General features: G+C 38.8%; 1 protein-coding gene across 21 annotated transcripts in view; it reads left to right on the top strand.

The window, feature by feature from the left end:
• Positions 1-21,435, top strand: part of ESRRG (estrogen related receptor gamma) — a 389,280-nt gene that overhangs the window by 159,782 nt on the left and 208,063 nt on the right. For 8 of the 21 annotated variants that reach the window (XM_039697940.1, XM_039697941.1, XM_039697946.1 and 5 more), the window contains one exon: positions 3,828-3,981. The exons of 8 other annotated variants lie outside the window; for them this stretch is intronic. In XM_039697940.1, coding sequence (XP_039553874.1) covers positions 3,947-3,981 — 35 coding nt within the window. In that variant the 5' untranslated portion in view covers positions 3,828-3,946. Of the gene's footprint in view, positions 1-3,827; positions 3,982-10,760; positions 10,810-21,435 lie in introns of those variants that run through there. 5 more of the 21 variants (XM_039697953.1, XM_039697950.1, XM_039697947.1 and 2 more) reach the window with 2 other exon arrangements.

Below are 21,435 nucleotides of genomic sequence, written 5' to 3'. Positions count from 1 at the left end.
CACAAGGGTTTTAAATTAGCCAAAACGTTTGCATGCTGGGCTTACTCCGCTGCCACTACCAGTTGTAGAGCCACTAAACCACTTGATGCTGAAATTGATGATTGCTCGGAAGGAATAAGAAATTGTTGGTGGCTACCGGGAAGATTCATTCACACCGAGCCCCTTTTAAGAAGCCTGGGGGGGAGGGAGAGAGAGATTTCCTTCAGTTTGCTGCTGCCTGGCTGGTGGTTGCATTGTGCTTGTGCCAGGTTCCTGCTGAGTGATTACAGCCTTGCTAGGCTGCGTAGTTCCTGTGATTTCAACATAAAAACAGAAGAGGAAAAATATAGAGGGAGGGGAAAGGGGGAGGGATGAAGCTCCAAAGACTTGTAGTTCAATTCAGTAACATAGAATTGTGGTGTTTTAACTCATGCCTGCCTTGTTGTTGTTGTTTTCTAATTTATTTCCCTTGGCTGAAAGTTTACTTGTTAGAAGTTTTACTCTGTAGAAAAAATACTGTATTGGCCTGCCTTTGCTGGTGATACTAAACCACAGCTGGGCTGTAAGCAGTTTTTAATACTCTCTGGATTAAAAATGATCCATCAACAATGGGATCAGGGATCACCAAGAAACTATACAAATTGCCTAATAATACCTCCACATGCCCCCCTAAATGCCTTTTACTTGTTTACATTCGTGTTATAAGACATGAGGGCACAGAAGTTAGAAGGGAAAAGAAGATGAGAGTGCTTGAGAAGCCATAAAAAGAGAAAAACAAATGTTGGATTAAATGTGAACTAGGGTTGTATGATGGATATTATTTTATTTCAGAACTACATACAATCACATATGCAATATGAAAGAATCTTTTATTTCTATTGAGTGGATTTCTGTTTGAAGAGGGAGTATTTTGTTATTTTAGTTTATTTTTCATATCTCACCACTAACTCCTGGATTCCAGTGATGACAGATAGTTAAATGGTCAGAAAGGTCAGCAAGAGACTCCTGTATAATGGCTCAGGGTTTCCAAGTCCAAAGACAAACACTATCTGTCAGAAAATAGTAGCAATAGTTAGTTTAAAACAAAACAAGCATCCAGACCCTCTATTAGCCACATATGCAAGTTCCCAGACAGCTAGAAACATGGCTTCAGATATATAATTCATTCTACAGTGCCACAAGTAAGACCCTAAATAAACACGTGGGAATATGATTGCATAGCATCCAAGCCAAGAAAGATGTTCTCATTGTATTTAATGTTGCCAACATTATTGTTACTAATATTCTAGCACTTTTTTCCTGATTACTAATCCACATGTTCTCTTGCAAAATAAAACCTTTTTCTGCCAAAAGGAAAAAAAAATCTTGTAAATTTGAAGGTGTTGGCATCCAACTTTATTTCTCTTGCATGTAATAAATTGTGAAGAAATCACATAAATGACTCAAGCTCTAAAAATACAGATCTAACTAAGAGGCCAAATCTCTGGGGCCCGGCAGTGGTGTGCTGTTGTGCAAGCCCAGCTCTAAGGGCTTCTGTCCATGCCAATTAGCAGTAGATTGGAAAGCCAGGTGACCATGATGGGTTTAGTCCTGTTATCTAACTGCTGCACTGTTCAGAATTGCTGATTTCCCTGCAAAATCATGACAGATGTATTACAGGAAAATATATTGGCTGAGTAGCTAGTGAGAGAGTTAATGCAAGGGATAATAAGTAGCTAAGGCTACGTCCTCCAGAAGACTTTGATGTGGTTTGATAATATATGGGACGGGTCAATCTGCCCTATTAGCAGATGTAGCCAGTTTATGCTCTACATACAAACTAGAGATTTGATAAAGCACTAAATTAGTTTTCACAAGGTATTAGATGTTAGATACTTAATGGGATCATCATGCTTTTGCTACACTTGGTTAGGATGTGTTCTGTAACAGAAGCATGCAGCAGCATGACATTTCACCAGGAAAGGAAGCATGTCTTGTGACTGAATCACGAGTCTGGGAATTAGAACGTCCAGGCATTGCTTGGCTTCTGAATTACTGTCTCTCTGACTTGCAGAAAGGTTTCTCTTTTTGCATCTGCAGAATACGATTGCGTTCTTCCCTTTCCTCTTTACAAAGCCACCACTGCTTTTAAAATATTTTTTTTTTCATCCTTGGAGCAAGTAATTGTAAATCTGTGACGCTTCAGTCATATGAGACTATCCTGTCCCACTCAGTAGGTGCTGGGAAAGTCCCTAGATTTGATATCAGAGAATGTACAAGTTCAAGCAAATCTGGATAAGAAACTTTAGTAGATTGTGAAAGGAGAAGCTGTGGGTTTAGAGGTACTTCTGCAGTCTGCGTTTCCTCCGTGCCACTGGTCAACTAGTAATTTAAAATGTAACTAAGAGCAATAGTTTAGTGAAGCCAATAGCATTTTTATAGTCTAAAATCCATTGGCAAGATATGTCATGTGGGTACAAATCTGCATACTTGTACCCATTCTAGCAGTGGGAAATGTGAGTGAAGTCAGCCTTCCTGGGGCCACACAGGACCTTCAGAAAACTTTGCTTTAAAACCCATTAAGTACTTTGTGTTTCTCACATGGATCTAATTTTTTGCTAATGTTATTTTACCCTCTGTTTACAGACAATGTTCTTAAATATGTTTGGAATGCATCGTTTTACTTTCTCTAGCATCTCACTGCATATACAAGTAACTGATCCTGAATGACTGCTGCCAGGCTTTGCACTTTGAGTGCTAGGGAGACGTTCTTGCCTTTTTGTGAAATGCATCAAGAGTGTCATATATAAAATGATCCTGTTTGAAAGGATAGAAGCTGTATCCCAATATAGATCACAGTGGAAAATGACTCAAAATTACATGACAGCTTGTCCCCCATTTACCTTCCTCCCCTCCCTTTCCCTTTCTCAGCCTGTTTCCCAGTTGGGCTGTGTTAAGAAACACATTTGTGTATTGTGACATTTTAGTTTACTGTTACTAATAATGCCCTTGCATCTTTCATTAGTGTGTTATTTACAGGACTGCAAAAGGGCATTGGTACCACTTGGCATCTGAGGTGGTACTGCCACTGTCCCAAGAACTGAGATGATTTTAAAGGGGGCTGGGGTTGTATCCTGGCCTTGGCAGTGGGCTTACCTAGCTCCAGCAGAAGCCTTGGGTTAAAATCCTATGGTTTAAAACCTGCTGAGGCCAGTCTGGACTTTAGATGCTTTTATAAATAAGAAGACTTTGCCTTATAACTCCTGCTAAGCTGGCACCTGATGAGCTGCTCGGAGCTGGAGGGCTGTGTTTTCCCTAATAAATTCCTTTTTTTGAACCCACTTGTTAGTCAAGCATTGTGCACACTAACTACAGCGAGGGCCCTGGGCATAAATTACTGTCACGTGGCACTGTCTCCGAGCAGCCCCCCAGTTATGGATTACTTTGTTCTCGACTTGACAGGAACATAATTAGAACTGTTGATGAAATCTACCAAATTGTTCCTCCGTGGCCTCAATGGTCAGGAAATTTGGCTGAGTCGTATTTGTCACCGACGTAAAGGCTCTAAACACTTCATATTAACTATGTTATTAATGTGCCCTCTAATCTGTCCATGAATTGGTAACACTTGGAGGGAGCTTGTGCTCTTAATAGCACCTTCTGATGAATTCATTGTAATGCTGTTCAAAAGTTTCTGGAAGGTGATGGGGGGTGGGAGGGGTGGGAAAGAAACCTTAATAAAAAGTGCATATTTCTAGGCTGTTTCTTTTTTTTGTATGTGCATTTTTATGTTATACAGTTTTGTTTTGTTTTGTTTAACTGGAGATTCGTTTAGGCTTTACATTGACAGACCCTTTTCTGTTCTATAGGATTTGCTGACATTTGGGCTGTTTCATTGCCAGAGGAGGCTTTGTGTGTCCCAAAGGAAGTGAGTGATCTGGCCATAACAAATCCTGCCAAAATATTTTAACACCGTTACGATTTTCTAATGCAATGCGTAGTGAATGTGACTAGAAAAGGATGGTGAGTCCATGAAGGGGGTTTGCTCCCTCTCCTCTGTGATTTGTCTGGTGCAACAAGCACACTGTAGCTGCCGGGGGGTGGGAGACTGCAGCCAGCAGCGGGGGGGTGTTTGCCTCCTGAAGTGTGTCCCTTCAGGTGCAGCAAGGGCTCAGGCTTAATCTTGAAACCAACCTTTCAAATTTTGCTCCTGCTCTTGAACTTTGTAGAGTCCTAGGGTTGTCAGAGATAACGTTTTAGTGATGTTAAAAAATGTGTTTTGGCTGCTGTAGGTGTTCAGTGAGTTTAAAAGGGGAACGTATTAGACACTTATGGATGAGAGAAGGGTTAGTGGCTGAAGGTCCTAGAAGTTGACAGATTCTTACCTTCAAAACGAAGGGTTGTTTTGTATTTCAGAATAGTTTTGAGGAACATTAAGGTGGCTCTTAACTGTATAAGCAACTCTAAAGTGCTAGAACACAAAATTAAGTTCTCACATGTAGTGTTCAGGGGATGAAGACAATTCAGAAAACCTAATGTTTAGCTGAGAGCTGTAGGTATGGAAAAGCTAAAATTTATATTCCTGAATTATTCTCTAGAGCAGCAGGTAAATTAACTGCTCTTTTTATAATACCTTGGTGATTTGTTTCTATTAAATTTAATACCATCCACTCCCCTCTCTCAACCCCATCCCCCCAAAAAACCTAACCCAAATATAACTGCAGTTAGTCTTTGGTGAGCAATTTAAAACCCAAAACCAGTAAGCAATTTGAAATGTGCTGACTGCAGAATATCAGCCATCATCATGTGTCCAGCATGCACCATGTTGGATTTACTCTGGCAATTGGCTTCTGCAGCAGGGTAAACTCATGTGTCTTTAGCCAATTTTACATTTATATACTTAAAGTAGCCATGTGCACCAGAAAGTTTTACTGAAGGTAGAAAAGCTACAGAAAAATAGAAAAGTTGAGCATGTCCACAGCTTTTGCTCAGGTGGGCATAAGTAAAGTCTGGCCTTTTGCTGTTGATGGTGTTTACCTCTTGGATTTCTCTGTGTTTGTTTGTCTTTGAATATCAGATAGAATTGCAAGTTCTCACACTCATCTCCTGAGTCCTTGTTTGGGTTTTCAGGGCTCACACAAACATTCTGTTCCCTGTGGCTGCCATATATGGCATTTCCCAGGTCCCAGGGGCAATGATGCTGTCACCAACAGGAGGGAAGTGTTAGCCTGGGAGTTAGAACTTACTTTCAGACTTTATTTTAGGATCGTAATATTCGTAAATGGAATGGGAATCTTAACTCTGTATTTTTCTCATGCAAATCAATCTATTTCTAGTAATGAGCAATTTAAGTTTTTTTTTTTTGTTTTTTTTTTTTTTAAATATTGTAGTTGCCATCTCAGGATCAGGATTCAGGATGCGCAATTTAGGTGTTAGTGCATACAGATATTCTGTTGATGAATCTGTTATTAGAGTGAAATAGTGCTTTTCCTGGGTCTGTTTCTTTTCACTGCTTTTGTCTCTTTTTCTGTCGCAGGTCATCTTGTCTAAGTTTATTCTTCTATTCTTTAATTTCATCTCGCCATTTGATTCATTTCTACAAAAACCATGGGCTCTTTAAGGACTTTCTAAATTATTAGGTCTGTTAGGAATGAGTATTGTATTATCCTTTAATGTCATTAATTTTCTGAGTTTAGGGGGTTTTTTTTGTTTGTTTTTTTTTTTTTGTTAGTTTCTAGTGGAAATGTCATGATATGCATCCTGCACATACAAATCTGATTTGTCACTCAGTAGAACAAAATGCATGAGAAGCAGAGCTTAATCCTGATTTCACTTGTTTAAGAATAGGAAGTAAAACTACTTCTGTAGAAACCAAGGCATTTACTCAAGGCAGGGAGGTGAGGAATGGGATTCTAATATCAGAATTGAATATTAATTTGGTAAAACTGTATGCTCTCATGGTGTCAGCTGTGGAAAGCATATGCTAGGAGATGCTAGTGTTCAAAATCAGGTTGCATAGTTAATCATTCTAAGAAATAGACTTACCACTTCATAAACTCTAGCAAAGACTGTTTTCTTTTCCAAACATTTAAATTACTGAGCCGTTTTATGCATTAAAACCCAATTATGGCTTGCATGGTATTTCAAAGAGTTTTCAAAGCTGTTTCTTTTAGGAACTCTGCATAGTCTGAGGCTTTAGCACTGAGTTGTTCATATTTTCAGCTGTATCAATTGTGCGGTTTTTTTTCCTACCAAAATACTGTTTTGAGAATGTTCATAACCAGACTAAACAGTACAAATCCCAAGTAGCCAGTTCCAGAACATGCTGCATGTCCTCTAAAACTAGCAAACTAAAATCCCAATGTGGCCATTGAGCTCCAGAATATAGCTTAAAAATACTTTATTTCCTTTTTCTAAGATGGTGAAGACCAGGTTAAAATAAAGGTTTTTTCTGCCACCTCTTTTCTGCCACATTATGCAGACTGTGGGCAAAGCACATTCAGAGAGGAATAAAAATCAAGATATGTTGCAGGATTTTAGGGAATGATATTTACCTGTTACGGATCAGAAATGCTTGTTTTAAACACCACCTTCTTTTTTATAGGGGCCAGCTTAGTACTTGAGCTAGATATCAGTTTAAAAAAAACCCCAAACCATCCAAACTCCAGAAAAATCTTTTGTCTTACTCATTTGGGTGCTGGTTTGTCAGCAGAGAAGTGTATGTGAATCAGATCACACTGATTTGGTCAGGAAATGACTACTGTGGTTGTGTGTAATGCAGTAGCTAGGAAGAGCTGTGTTATAAATATGAAGATATAAAAAATGCACATGACACTGGCACGATGATGAGACTACTTACCAGAGGCACCCTAGTCCTGAGCATAGAAAGTTATTCCCAGACCTTTTGGGAATTAGTAGGATGGTGTTTGGTAAATGTTATATTCCCAAATCAAGGCTTAGCTACCATGGATATCAGGGAACTGAAGTTTATAAGATGAAGTAATCCTACTTTAAGGGCCAAGTAAGAGAGATAATAAGTTTTCAAAATCAGGAAGCTGTTTTATGAAGACTATTATGGACCCACGATCCCTGTATAGGAAGGAGCAAAGCTGTTGGCTTTAACAAAAAGCACTAAAAGGGAACTAGGCAGTTCCTCACCCCACTCATTCTGCATCTTAGAGCAGAGCTGGAGTTGAGATGGGAGCCTGGTGCTTCTCTTCATGAAGAGATTGTATGAACGGAAGGTTGCAAAGATATTACAATTTACTAAGTCAAGTCATACTTGTCAATGACTTCTCTTGCTAGATATTTAAAGTTCAAGTGCTTGTTTGCTTTAGTTAAGTGCTCTGAAGTGCTTTTAAAAGTGTTGGCCCATTTATATAAACAAATTGAGAAACTCTATTGATAGTCTTCCCAGTCAGAGTGTGTTACCCAATATTTGAATATCCTTCCTTGAGTCCCAAAAAGATTTGCACTAGCAACTTCTAAAACACGTGAGGCTTTGTTAATGGAGCTTTGTGTTATTTTATCATGGGCATTGCCAGAAATGCAGCTTCTTGGTTGCACACAACTGCAAGGAGGAAATAGAGGGCAGTCAGTAGCTCAGAAACTTATTTGTCCAGAACTTAAGTGTGACTTGAGAGGAAGAATGAGCTGGCGGCCTGATTTCCTCTTGGAACATTTGCAGTAGGGAATTAATACTTACATCTCTGCCACAGTTCTTCCCCATTCCTGCTTAGCTGTGCTAACCCAGGAATCTCTTTTAGTGCTCTGAGTCAGGCAGACAAATTTAAACACATTCTCAAACCATGGGAAAATCCTGTTTGCACGCCTGTGACCACTCACAGAAAGAAAGGAAACTACCAGCACTCTTGGTGAAGATGAATGCTGGGATGGTGTTTATGTGCTTCCCCTCAGTGATCCCTACCTGGCAGTGCTGTAGTGCTTCCTTACTAGTTGTTCTCCTCAAAACATTGCTTTTCTGGAGTGATGTCCTTTAAGCTAATGACGCTGTTTGATACTGAAAGCCAAAGCATGTCATAAGATTGTATATTAAAATTTATCATCTTTCCATGGATAAAGAAATGAGAATTATTTGGAGGGATCACTGGGGAGACCTTATGCAGTAAGATCAGGGCACTTTTCTCTAGAAAAAGTAAACTGAATGCCATCAGCAACTATCCCCCAAAATGCAGTGTAGTATGAGCAATAGAGAATGCCATCTTAAACTAAAACTGCATCCTTAAAAAAAAAAAAAGCAACAACCAGCTTGTCCTAAACATTTTAATCTTCATGTGCAGTCTTTTTGCCTACATTACATACTGTTGGCAAGATTAAGGTGGTGTCATAAGCAGGTGAATTTAGAGATGTTACTAATTTAAACTGCATTTAATAAAACACAAGTTTGAGATATCTTACAAATCAGTGAATGTAGCATAGTTTGAAGATTGCTTTTGTCAAGTTTCATTAGCTCAAAGAGAAACCTTTTCTAAATATTGGTTGAGAGATTAATCAGACAATGTAAGACCTTGAATTATTCCTCATCACAGGAAAACAACATAATGTATTATCTCATTTGAAGACTGGAAAAATGCGACTTTTGAGGATTTAAAATTTGTGTTTTAAAGATTCTTAAGGCATCTCAAGATTTACTAAAGGTAAAACTCTCAGGCTGTTCTTTTTTTAAACTGACTTGTAATTTTTCCATATTATACTTCACTTTCTACAGCATATTCCCATATTAGAAGCTGATAGTACCAGCATCATTACATTGAAGGATGTTCTCATTATTGACTCCATTCTCAATTAATTATAAGTTTGTCATGTTTTAATGAATAGGATTAAACTTTCATATTCCAAATATATGTCTTGCATTGCTTACTTAGAGGCTTTCTAAAGAATGTGGCTGATCGAGTTCTCTGAATCTGTACAAGGAAACAAAATATTCTTTGTGCACATTAAAAAGTGTTTACTGTATTTACAAACACTTGCAGAAAATGTTTAATAGCTCTCTGCTTTGGAACAAAGTATAGAATTTGGGCAAAAGCTGTGCTGCTCTTTTCTAGCCTTCCTTGTCACACAAACTGTTGTCTTCTCTAGAATAGAAACTCATGTAGAGCTCTGTTTTGTCCTGTGAAATAAAGGATGGCAAAAGGGAGAGTAGCACTGATGTATTTCAGGCATACCCTAATTTTCACTGGGTGAACTGTATTCCTCTTCAATAAATCCCAGCTTCCTTCTGTGGCCTTTTTCACTCTCCCCCCAAAATGAGAAGGTACTTTGTACTTAATTGCCCTGTCTTACGAAAATGTGGCACATTTGCATCGAAGCTGCTGCCACCTGTGCTTTTCAGATTCGGTCCAGTGCAGCTCTGCAGGATTTCTATCAGGCTTTCTCTCCTAACTTCACTGTGCACTATTAGATCCTGTTTGCTAACATAGATCTTGGTCATATTTTCTAGCAGAAGTTTTATATTCATTTGTCTTTTATTTCCTTGTACAGATTCACACTTTTCTCATTAGTACAGCTCAAATAATTTCTAAGAGCAGTTCTTCTTTTGCTTACTTGTCTGCAAAACATACACACAGGATGGGTGTATTCTAGACCTGTTGTGGGTTCACTTCTGCTGATTTCAGTATACTTAGGGGTTTTTTTCCTCCCCCCAGTATATCAGTAATAATTAAATACCTGTAAACAATAAGCACCAGTAAGTTTGGTGTCTGTGTCAACGTAGATAGGTGTCATAGTAAGGACAGGTAAGCAGATTCCTCAGCAAAAAGAAAATCTTTCATTAAATATGTTTTTACATTGCTTGTTTAGCCTATGTTGAATTAAAAGTAACCTTGCAATGTGAATAGCAATGTCAACTGATATCACAGTCTGGCTAATAGCACAAGAGCATGATTTCAAGAGGGCTGGACCAGCATGGCCCACCCCAGGTAGGAACCCAGAGTCCTGGAAAATGCTCGGCAGCAATCGACACCCCCAGGCCATTTCTCATGAGACCCGTTACTACAAATAGCCGGTGGCTACATTTGGGTATTCAGGTTTCGACAGGATGTGGCTGCTCTTTCTCACTTACCAGATGGCTTTTCATGTACCATCACCTGTCCTCCTTCGCCTCACTAACAGAGTTGTGACAAGAGCTGTCCTGGTGGTTGTGAAAGCTGCTTTCTGCATGTGGCCATCATAATTATCACATGTGAGCGCCGTTATTTAGCAAGTCCACACATACATTACTGGTGCAAATGTCTTATGTTTGGGTACATTCATTTTATATCTTCATTTTATATCACTTATACAATGAGTGTGGGGTGGTGATATTTCGCAGCCTAATCAGGGAGTTAAACCTGTGCAAAACCTGCTTGATCTAAGAATCAGACTTTGGATTTCTGTATGACAGGGGATTAATTTCTTCATACTCTCCTGTTTGGAGGAACATCTATGGCTCAGTTGTGTCTTTGCACTGGTTGAAAGTAATTTGGTAATCCCAAGCATGGCAATGGAAGTTTTAACTCCACTTCCACCTCTCCTGTCCTCAAGCACGTTTTGTGCATGGACCACCCTCATCATCAGCATCTGTCTTTTGAGTGATGATTTACTTGTCTCTAAGTCTCTTTATATAATACCAGATCTGAAATTACATCTGTCTGGAGGGATAGGCATGATCTCAAAGAATTAATACTGATTTCAACATTTTATTGCCAGGAACTACTGTAATATTGCTTTAAATTAACCAGTAATTTTTCAGAGTCATGTAGGAAAGAGTTAAAAATACTAAACAAAAAAAATCCCTTTTCCAGGCAACTGGACTTCTTCCTTTCAACACAGCTGTTGCAGGAGGTTTCAATGGTATGAATAAATGTATTTCTTTTAACACTTTTGTTGTTTAAAATGCTATTGTTTCATCTGAGGTGTGAGGAGATGTGCTAACCTTGTCAATGTGGGTGCAGTAGAGCAGAAATGATAACTGTATATACTTTTTTTTTAATAAATATACAGAGTGTGTGTGTCTGAGAGAGAGAGAGAGACAACTTATTTAAATCCTGAATACAGTCAGACCTCATATGCATTGTTAAAAAAAAGCCCTAAAGAATTGCATATGGATTAGGGGGATGAATATTCTATTATTTCAGTCTGTTCTGCTGATCTTCTTATTGTGACTTTGTGCTTCAGAAATCTGCCAGGAATTTGGCTTTGCTGTACTAGACAGTAATTTTAAATGTGTATCAAGCACTTGATAGTGTATGATTTGCGTGCTGTTGCATTCCCATTCCCTAAATTTTCCACCAATTTATTACTTTTTTCATACTGTTTTAATATTTCAGGATGATGAATATATACAGCATCATTAAAAGTAAATAAAAAATGCATGAAATTAAAAAATGGAATATTAGATGTTTCTTTGCTGTAATCCCTAGGTCCAATAGGAATGAAATGTCTCTGTTCTGTCAAGTAATCCCTAAACATGATTAGGGACCTTGTAGTTTCCACATAGCCCACATAATATTTGTATCATATAAGCCTATTTATGTAAGGTTTGAATAAAAGTTGTTATTAGAAGACCTATAAACCTATTCTACAATTCAAAAATATATGCTTGCCTCTTAATCTCTGTACTTTTATTATTTTGCTGGAGATGGCAATACGTCCTTAATTCATATTTCAGAATTTTGTTGCATCTTTTGGGTACTTATATCATGCATTAGCAATCCCAGTGAAATGTATTTTTAAGACAGAGGACTGAGTTCAACAGTTCATCTACTCATGCAGCTTCTCCTTAAATCCTCATTGGAAGGGATGTGCACCTCTTTCTAGGTCCCTCCTTTGACATCTGGGTTTAATCTGACCTGGGAGTCTGGAGATGGAGAGATGGTTTTTCTCATTTTGGGGAAAGAAAAGTGGAAAGAGGGAGAGGATTAATTTTCTCTGTTTAAATCCTGTGATAATATATTTTCAATGATGGAGGTGCTTCTGGCAGCTCCACAGAAAGTTTTAAATCAGCTTTTGATTTGATGAGCCTATAGCAGAATTTTCAGGAGAAGTAGCTAGGAAGAAGGAAAATGGGGAAAAGCTTTGAATGACAAAACATAAGACAGGTGAGACAATGGGCATTCCCAGATGTTTCTGGTAACACAGTTGTGTTGCAGGTACAACAACCCAACACTTCCTATTCCCTGGCTCAGCTTCTTGCCTGGGCAGCAGAAATGCTCATAGTCCCATCTTACATGTTGTTAGGCTGAGTTCATTAATGTGCAGAGGTATTCCAGTTCCACGGTAGCACAAGGAAGATATATATAATAAATAAATAAGAATAGTAACTTACATACTTCTATGGTTTGAGTAGGTAGGCTTTCACAAAGAAAATACTTTTAAATGATACTGGGGTCAGCTGTGGCAATTCCGCATTTCCCATAAGAAAATTTGAGATTATATTAACCTTGGGCTATCTACTCAGAAAAACCCTGTGGAAATACACCTGTATTGCTTTCCACACTGCACTGAAATTTACTTTTATTTCATTTTTGGCAGTTAAGGTGGCATTTGAGCAATAGCCCTATTCTTGTATTTATGAACTAAGAGAAGCAAAACTGCTCACTGCTGAGCCCAGGGATCTTCTTCCAGGAAAACTGAGATCAATAATGGTTATCAAGTCTTCATTTATAGGGAGTGTTAAATGACCACAAAGTCCTGATGTTCTTCAGTTCATAGGTTATGCTTAAAACCAGGCTATCTACCCTCTGCGCCCCCGCCCCAAGCTACCACAGTCAGAAATGTTGATCTTTGATATAATTTTAAACAGTCACTTTCAGTTGTTACAATTCCTTTTAGCTGGAGAGACTGTATTACAGCAGTACCAATAAGTTGGAGGTGAATGATGGCTTCCCTCACCAGCCTTCTCCTTCCTGCAAGTCGTAGAAGGTGGGAATGAGATTATGATATTTGAGGCTCATTTTATCATCCGAAGCAGGGATTTACAATTGTTATTGCAGTTACTTCTGGGTTTTGGTAATCAGCAAAAAGGGAAGTGCACACCCCAACCAGAGCAGTAACAACCCCTGAAAGCTGAAAAGCCTTGCACAGATGTGTTTTCAGTTGCCTTTATTCCCTCAGTTTAAGTGGAAAAGAGGGATTTGGAAAGCAAGAGCTTAATTTAACAAAATAATATTATGCTTTTGATCCTTAAAATGAATGAATTATTTGGATACTTAGCAGCATAATGTCTTTGAATAATGGTGGTACTTAAGTTGGAAAAAATTATATTGTCAGTGTTCTGTGTTTTCCTCTTATGATGTTTTTACCAATTTGGCATTTATGGGAAGCAATATCATTGTTGAGAAGTTTCCAAATTGCTTTTTATAGAAATCCGCAGAAATTAAATCTCCTCCTTGTTATGAAAATGAAGTGATGTCTTGAGACACTGGTATATTAGCACAAATCTGTGGAGACAATAAGCCAAATTCTGCTTACAGTTATTGTGTGTCCACTTTTAATAGCTTCAGGAAGCTGTGTTAGGTATAGGCTGTTGCATTGTAAATATGCATCTGCTTAACTTCAGCATTTGAGCAGCACTGAGAGGCAGTGTAACATCCCTGCCCTTTTCCCTGTCCCCTCAGACTGTGTGGCTCAGGACATATTGGAAAGAAACACAAAAAATGGGTTGGAAGTAAGACCATTTCATGGGCAGTCCAAGCAAGACACTCTTTAGAGGGGTGCAATGCAGAATTATTGTAACTCAGAACCGTAATGGTCTTCATAGCTGAATTTAAACCACATAAAAGTGCTATATGTGATGTGTTTAAATTCATTGTCAGAATTAAGGCAGGACTAAGTAAAGGGCATGATTGATTTTCACAAATACAATCAAGTCTAAGAGATGGAGATGCAAGATGGATCAAATTTTAAGACCTGATTTACCTACATCAGATATTTAATGGGATGCTTAATTTGATTGCTTCACCAAAAACTACTCACAGTAGTAAAGCCACTGACTGAATGTCTCTGTAATCAAGGGATCTGTGTGCATCTAGATCTTGATTTCCATGTACAAATAACCAGCAATTAATGGTTCAGAATGCAGGGAAAGGTTTAAGGTTCAAAATGGCAATTCTAGGGTTTTGGGGGGTCCTTTAGCATTATTTCACAATGTTTTTTAGGAGTATATACAGGCTTGTGCAAGTCAATGTAAACAGAAGAATTTTAACTTGCATTACGGAAGGCTCTTCGTGGCTACAGCTAGAAGCCATCTCTCTTCAACAAGGTTGGATGCTTTTAATAATGAGATTTAGGCTCTTAATATTAAACCAAACATATTAACCTACTTCTGTATAGCCTAAGTGTCTCATTACATAGGTTTGTTAATAAAAAAAATCAGGAAAGATCTTTGAACAGAGGGATGATGGCTGTTACACGTATTTTAGCAATCATAAGACAGTGTATATTTTCTTCTTGGGATTTAACACATTTCTGAGTGAAAAGTTAGCAGTCACTATTGGCACCCTTTTTATTTTTTCTTTTTTAATTTTTCTCATTGTAATGTGTATGAAATACATTAGGCTCTTGGACCAAGAGTCTTGAAAATACTGATACATCCTCATTAGTTTTACTGTAGTATTTCTATAATAGTGAGTCATCAATTACATTTAGTCTTTTTATTTCCCATGGCACAGCTACAACAATTGAAATTAAGGGTGTTATGCTCTCAGTCCTTTTCAGCACTCATTTGAGTTCAGGCAAACTTTGGCTGTTTTCTCACAGTAACCTTTACAATGCAACCGATAAACATTATTTTTATTTTAATGACTCCCAAATAATGTCATATTTAAATGAAATGCAGTTTGCCTCAGCAGGGTTCTTTGAATTTATGAGCATTTTTGTCCCATATCCTACAATAATGTGACAAATATTTGCATTTTTACTGTTTTCTTGAACACTTTTAAACACCCGTGTTTAGGAGACTTCAGATTGCTTTTGAACATATTTGAATGCATTTTTAGCTATCACCAAGCTTAAAATAGGAACCCCTTTTTCAGCTTATCTTTATTCAACACCTGTAAAAATCAGTGGTATTTCTTTCTTCTTATAAAGCTTTCTTCCTTTAACAAATGCCAGAAATGCTGCACTGTTTGTTCCAGTATGGGCTTCTTCTCTTGGTAGTAATGGGCAATAAATGGTCTGGTAATGTCTCTTCCATACACACAGGCATTTACCTGCCTGAATATCATAAACAGAAACTTAAAATTGTGGTGAAATGCATCTGATCTTTAACTATCATCAATTAATATTAGAAATGCTAGGCAGCTTTTAGAAGATAGCCAGAATTAAGTCTTCAAAATTGATCATTCTGCACAAATGATCATGCTTACAATAAATCTCTGATTTAAAGAGTAGGCACGGCAGTGGCCAATTATTTATATTTTCTTATTGAATATTCACTTTCATTTTTTTCAGGGTTTATTTGTCAGGGGAGGGACTTCTCTGGTGTTTGGGGTGTGTCTTTTGTTTGGGGTTTGCTCAGATAGGTACTTCATAATACTTTCAGCACCTTTATAATGTAAGTGTGGAGTTAGCAAGTTAATCTTGCTCTTCTTGCAGGCAGCTTCACAGGGTTCATGTCTTGGCTGGCTCAACTTTTCTGGTTTCTTATGGTTTTTTTTTAAAGAATGTACATTGGCTGCTTATTTTTGAAGTAATGTTTTCATGTGTTGGATCAAATTAAAAAGAAATCAATCACATTAATTCATGCATCTTCTTACAATCACACTAAGAACTCTCTAAGGGGAAGGTTTCTCTATTGTTCTCCTGGAAAAATAACTTATGTGTATGGTTTTTAGTAAAAAACCCCTGCCAAATACCCTGTACAGAATTTTGTAAGTGAAAGCAAATGATTTAAAATGAGATTGTGGTTACTCACCAGTGTGTATTTGAGCACTGTGTTAGATGTTAGTTAAAATTAGACTTCCTTAATGGACTAGTGAGGGAAGGTGGGAGTGAAAACTAGAAAAAGATGACAGAAGTAAATATGCTTATAAATACAGAAATGCTGTGTTTGCTTTTGTGGCCTTTGATCAAGCCCAGGAGTTTGCTTTCAAAGGACGTCGCAGGATGCTTGGGAAAGCAACAGCCACCTGGCGTAATTGGAAAGGGGGAAGGTCTGCAGCACGGCGGCTGCTGCTGCTCCTGCCTCTCTGATAAGATTGTAAGAGTTGCCAATATCAGTATTCAGCCTTGTAGTGTGTCAGGGCGCTTTCATGTGAACTGAAGTGAACTGTCTGTACGCGCTACCTCCCGCGCTCCTTCCCAGCACTCGGCGCCGCATTGAAGTCAGGGGAGAGGAAAAAAAGATTTGAGGATTGCCCAATTTGTTCTGACATAAAGAGATGTTTAGCTCTGTGAAAGGTGGTAGAGGCAGAGTGCCTGACTGACATTTCAACAGGCTGTCTGCTGGGATTGCTCACTTCACGTCCCTTCATATTCCTGCTGTGTCCTGCGCGAGTGCTCTTGTCTAGTCTTCGCAGTGAGAGTACCAAGAGTCCCCTGGGCTTTGGTGCTCAATACCTTGTTAGACGGGGTGTACGATGGCACAGCTCCTTCCTTCATGTTTGCTTTTGCTCTAATGTTTCAGGCATCTTTCAAGTCCAATTTTTTTTTTTAAGTGGTTTGCTAAAATAACTGTGTGTATCTCCTAATCGCCTTGGTCTTCTCTCAGCAATGCTAGATTTGGGTGATAAAAATACATGGAGGGGAAGAGAATAAAAAATCCCAGTTAGTTAAAGCTTTAAGCGTTGTTCTTTGTTTTTAAATTAGGGTACATTGACCTCCTTTGGCTGGTTTAGAAAACAGATGAGAGAAAATACTCATTGAACAAGCAGTGGGAGGTATAACATGTTGATAATAAAGCTGAGACAGTGCCTGATCAGGAATGTTGAACTCCATACCAGGGGCTGCAGGGAAGTTTAGTTGTTAAGGGTCTGTGTGCTTTTACAATTCCAAACATGTTGTGATGCATTCTGGCATGCCACGTTCTGTTACATCACATCAGGGCAGCCCATGGAGCCAAATAACACTAAGAACATGAATTAATGAGAGCTAATGCTCACCTCTTATTCCAGGGGCATTATCAGGTACCTTTTTAGCCACAGTTCCTATCTGGATTCAATCCTCCTAAAGCAGAGATTACATTAAAGATCTATGTATTATGTTTTGGACAGATAGATATGTAATTTTTCATTAACTTTCTTAAAATACATTAATTTAATGGATGCAGTTTAATCCTTGTTAAACCATTAAAATTATTCACATACTGCACTCATGGTCTTCCTTTACATCTTTTCAAAGGCACTTCTTTTCCTCAAGTGTACTATTGCTGGTGACAAAAAGCAGATTGGTATCATACTCTTTGCTTCTTGCAGATCTGGGATCTCTATACTGTGAACCCAAAACCACATGGCATGGATTCCATGGTGCGCATGGTTGCCATTGTTTAAGTTTCCCCTCAGTTTCAAGTTCTGATAAACATCTCTTCATCCCTCTCTCATCCGGAGGTGCAGTCATGTGTCTCACCAGGATAGGGATTCCTAATGCAAACCCCTATTCCCAGATATACCGTCCAAACTTTTGTGTGTAAAGCTGCACCCTTGTTCCTTCCACAGTGCAAGGACAGCTACAGAAGCCAGTGACCGTGAGTAGCTGCATGTTTTCCCTCAGCCAGTGGCATATCTAGTCTCACATTCTGTTTGCTAGGAGCCAGCAACAACTTCTTTTCCTGCAACAGACTGAACAGGTTGGGTATTAAAACTAACATCTTGTCCTTTCTGTAGCACCTACAGCCCAGAAGAGCTGAACTTATATCAGCATGCTGTCATGATTTGAGGGTGTTGTATATGTGCTTTAGAGGTCTCAGCAGGCTATTCAGAAGACAAAATTCCAGACCTTTGAAATTAAAATTTCCAGGGAATTGCCCAGTGAGGTTTCTGCTGCAGGTATGGTCCAGGTGATATCAGGAGGTTTTAAAAAGGGGTTTGATAGATCTCAGACACACCAGAAAAGGCTCTCACATCCACTAGGATTATTTAGAAGAGGAGATACCAAGGAAATAGTGCCAGTTGTGCCCATCTTAATTAGTGGGGTATCCCAAACTCCTGTGGATATTTCAGCTTGGAGAAGCATACTGGCAAAATGTCTTCATCCTTCAGGCTGTGGTCCAACAGTTTGTGGTTTGAGTCTAATTTAAACACGTGAGCAGTTCAGGAGATGTGTGGGGACAGGTCGTGTGTAGTGTTACATACATTTAGTGGTTTACTGCGTTGAATGCTATGTAGGAGCTGTATGCTCCCAGTAGGAAGGAAACCAGTGCACGTGAAATGTTCTCAGGTACAGACAGACAAATGCCTGTTGGTGTGTGTGTGCTTACAGGCTTGCTTCCTTCCTATTTGCTTTTGTCTGCAGGTATCATTATGTAATATTTCACCTTTATCATTAATTTGTTTTATGAAATTTGTACTTGCCTGTGCAAGCATAGCAGGGAAGTCCATGCTGTTAACTGAGGCCGATTGTTTTCAAACCTCTGTTTACAGAACTTACCATCAATTTAACAGAAGTTGTGTTTATTTAAAAATTGACTTAAGAGACAGTAAATGACTTGATAACTCATTAAATCAATTTAAAAATTGACTTAAAGTGCAGTAAGTGACTCATTATGTTAAGCTATAGAAAGACACCCAATAAAAAGAAGAAGGAAAAAAAAACAACTGGCAGGAGGTTGTAGGTTCATATCCTGATCTATTTTTGTGCAGAATAAAATGGTCTGATTACCAAAAGTGGATGTATAGACATCTACCTGACTATTACAAAATACTCAGGTAGTAAAAGCACTGCCATTAAGCAAGGGGCCAAGTGTCACTGAAATACTTCCCTGATTTTGGTATCAATAAATGAAGTTTGCAATAATTCTTTGGCTGGGAGATACTGAGTTGCATACCAGGATACTATTAAGTTACTAGTATTGAGTAACTGTTCTATATGTCTCACATTTGTTGAACATAGTGTCTATATGTTAAACAGTTTTCTATGGTATTTAAAAATTGACATTTCAAAGAGTGTAATAGCATAATGAAATGTAAACTGAAAACAGGAATGAGTTAATTAGACTAATGATCCCTTGACTCCTTTATTAGCCAGCTCTTTAGAAATTGGGATTAGCTTTGTTTTCTCTGCTGAATAAAGACAGGAAGGATGATGTTGATTCTAGTAAATGACAGCATCAGAAGAAAATAGTGTTTTCCTGTTCGTTATAGGTTTCATCATCTGAGATAAAAATTTAGCCTTCCTGCATGCATACCTTATTTCATTGCACTCTGAGTTTCACTTGGATTGGAAGAGAAATCAGGAAAATAATTTAGGAGTGCCTACTGATTTCATATCATGATTTTAAGGGTGATCCACTCTGTGTGATTTCTGGACTTGAAACTTTATGATTCTGTGCAAACCTGGAGTAGACTGGGTTTGACTTTAAATGAAGTCATCAGAAAAGGCCAGCTTAACAACTTTTTGATCTAGGTTTTGAACACTTAATTTCCTCTCTCTATAAGAGAGTGATTTGCACATCTCTATTGCTTTTAAGGGCTATCAAGAAGCATGAGAGTTATCTCTATAGTGGTTCAAACCAAGCATGCACAGAGAAACAAAATAGTTTTTACAACAAATAGGAGGATTCGTAAGCAACTGCTAGCGAAACAACATCATTAAAACTTCCAGCAATTCCAGACCTTGCTCTTGGGACTCGCTCAGGCCAAGCAAAACCTTAAATAAAGTGCTGAATTATAGGCAGGAAAAAGAAAACCAGAATTTAAATTGGTAGGAATTAGCGATGATTCACTAAGCTAATTTCTGCCCTCAGTTTCCCTTGTGTGATGGCATGTGGAGCAGCACTGGGATGAGGGAAGGCAGAGTGGGAGCTGCTGACAGCCAGCTTTTAAGTTTGGATTCTTTCTGGTGGATCTTTATCCTGCAAAGTAATGAGCTCCTCAGCTTCCCCTGAAACCTATAGGTATAGAGGGCACCCAGTGCCATGCAGGATCAGATCTTTAACGAATGCCCAAGGAATACAAAATTTATCGCACAAATGAGGCGACAGAGAGGAGGTGGCAGCAGCTGAGTTATGAAGCTTTTTAGTTACAGGCAAGGTTCGTTTGCTATCCTGCACACCCTTGTTAAGCGTTCTGTGAGCACCACACTGAAGCAGAAGTAATAATGCCACTTGTTTATAGTTCAGTGTTTCCAGCTTTCTGGAGGGTGCTTTTGGAGAGGTGTGGCGGGATGGCAGTCAGCACACTCGGGTGTCACTGCTCCTCTCCCTTAGGGAAAGGAGCATCTGGAACCCATCACATGCCTATTAGTTGTCCCCTAGGTGCTGCTCAGTGGCTCTTTGGTGTGAGGCTCACTGGGTCCTTGATTTTGGGCTGTCCTGGGCAGGGGGTGCAGGCCGTGCATCATGCGTGGCAGAGCCGAGCGCTGCTCGCAGCCCATTGCTGCGCCTGACCTTGCGGCTCGCTATTAATTTGAAGTAGTGGAATTAAAATTTTCCATTCTTTTGCATTGTCATGCCTCACGTTGATAAGCACAAAGAAATGTAAATAAAAAAGACCTATTTCACAACCCTAGCTACAACCTTTTTGTTTTATGACAAAAGACAGTTAATTAGCATACTAGCAGTAAGCAGCCTTCCCAAACTCGTGCTAATTATGTATTCTGTTGACCGTGACTCCAGTCATAAGGTAATTGGCTTGCAGCAACATGACATTTCAAATCATCTCTTGAAATTACATCAAAAAGCCAGCCTGTTTTGTTTTGATAGGGGAACAATCAATTTGATAAGTGGTAACACAGCTCATTGTTTCACATTAATTAGACTAATTGCAGCATGTTAGCCTCTGAAATAGACAGAACTTGGAGAAGACAAAGGCTGTGGCCTTTAGCATGCAGTGCATGTGGTGGTTCCACTTGCTTGCACATACTGTAGGCAGAAAACAGAGTTGTTAGGATTCAGCCTTGCGGGAGACTGGGTGTTCACAGTAGTTAGATGTGTTATGCTTAATCCACTGGCTTTCAATTATAAGATCCACGTTCAAAAAATCCCAGAGAGAGGGAGGGGAGAAGAAAAAAAAAAGCCATTGCAATACTAATGGTGACAAAAAGTTTTTGGTGATCTTCTGTTTTGTGTCTCCTGAAAGACAGAGGAGAGATCTGGCCACAAGATCTCTTCCGTGCCGTGGCACTGAGGGATATGACTTAGTAGTGGACTTGGTACTGCTGGGTTTATGGTTGGACTTGATCTTCCAGTCTAAATAATGCTATGGTTCTATGTTTATGGATCAAAAGACCTTTCTTTGAGGAACATTTACTTTTGTTCTTTTCCTGCCTGTTCCCACTAACGTTTTATTTCTTAGGATACCTCAGTTGGGCTATTTTTATTTTCAC

Source organism: Passer montanus, unplaced genomic scaffold (genome assembly GCF_014805655.1).
Source record: "Passer montanus isolate IOZ18808 unplaced genomic scaffold, ASM1480565v1 scaffold12, whole genome shotgun sequence".
In the NCBI taxonomy this organism is placed as follows: domain Eukaryota; kingdom Metazoa; phylum Chordata; class Aves; order Passeriformes; family Passeridae; genus Passer; species Passer montanus.
This window is presented reverse-complemented; position numbering and strand designations above follow the sequence as displayed.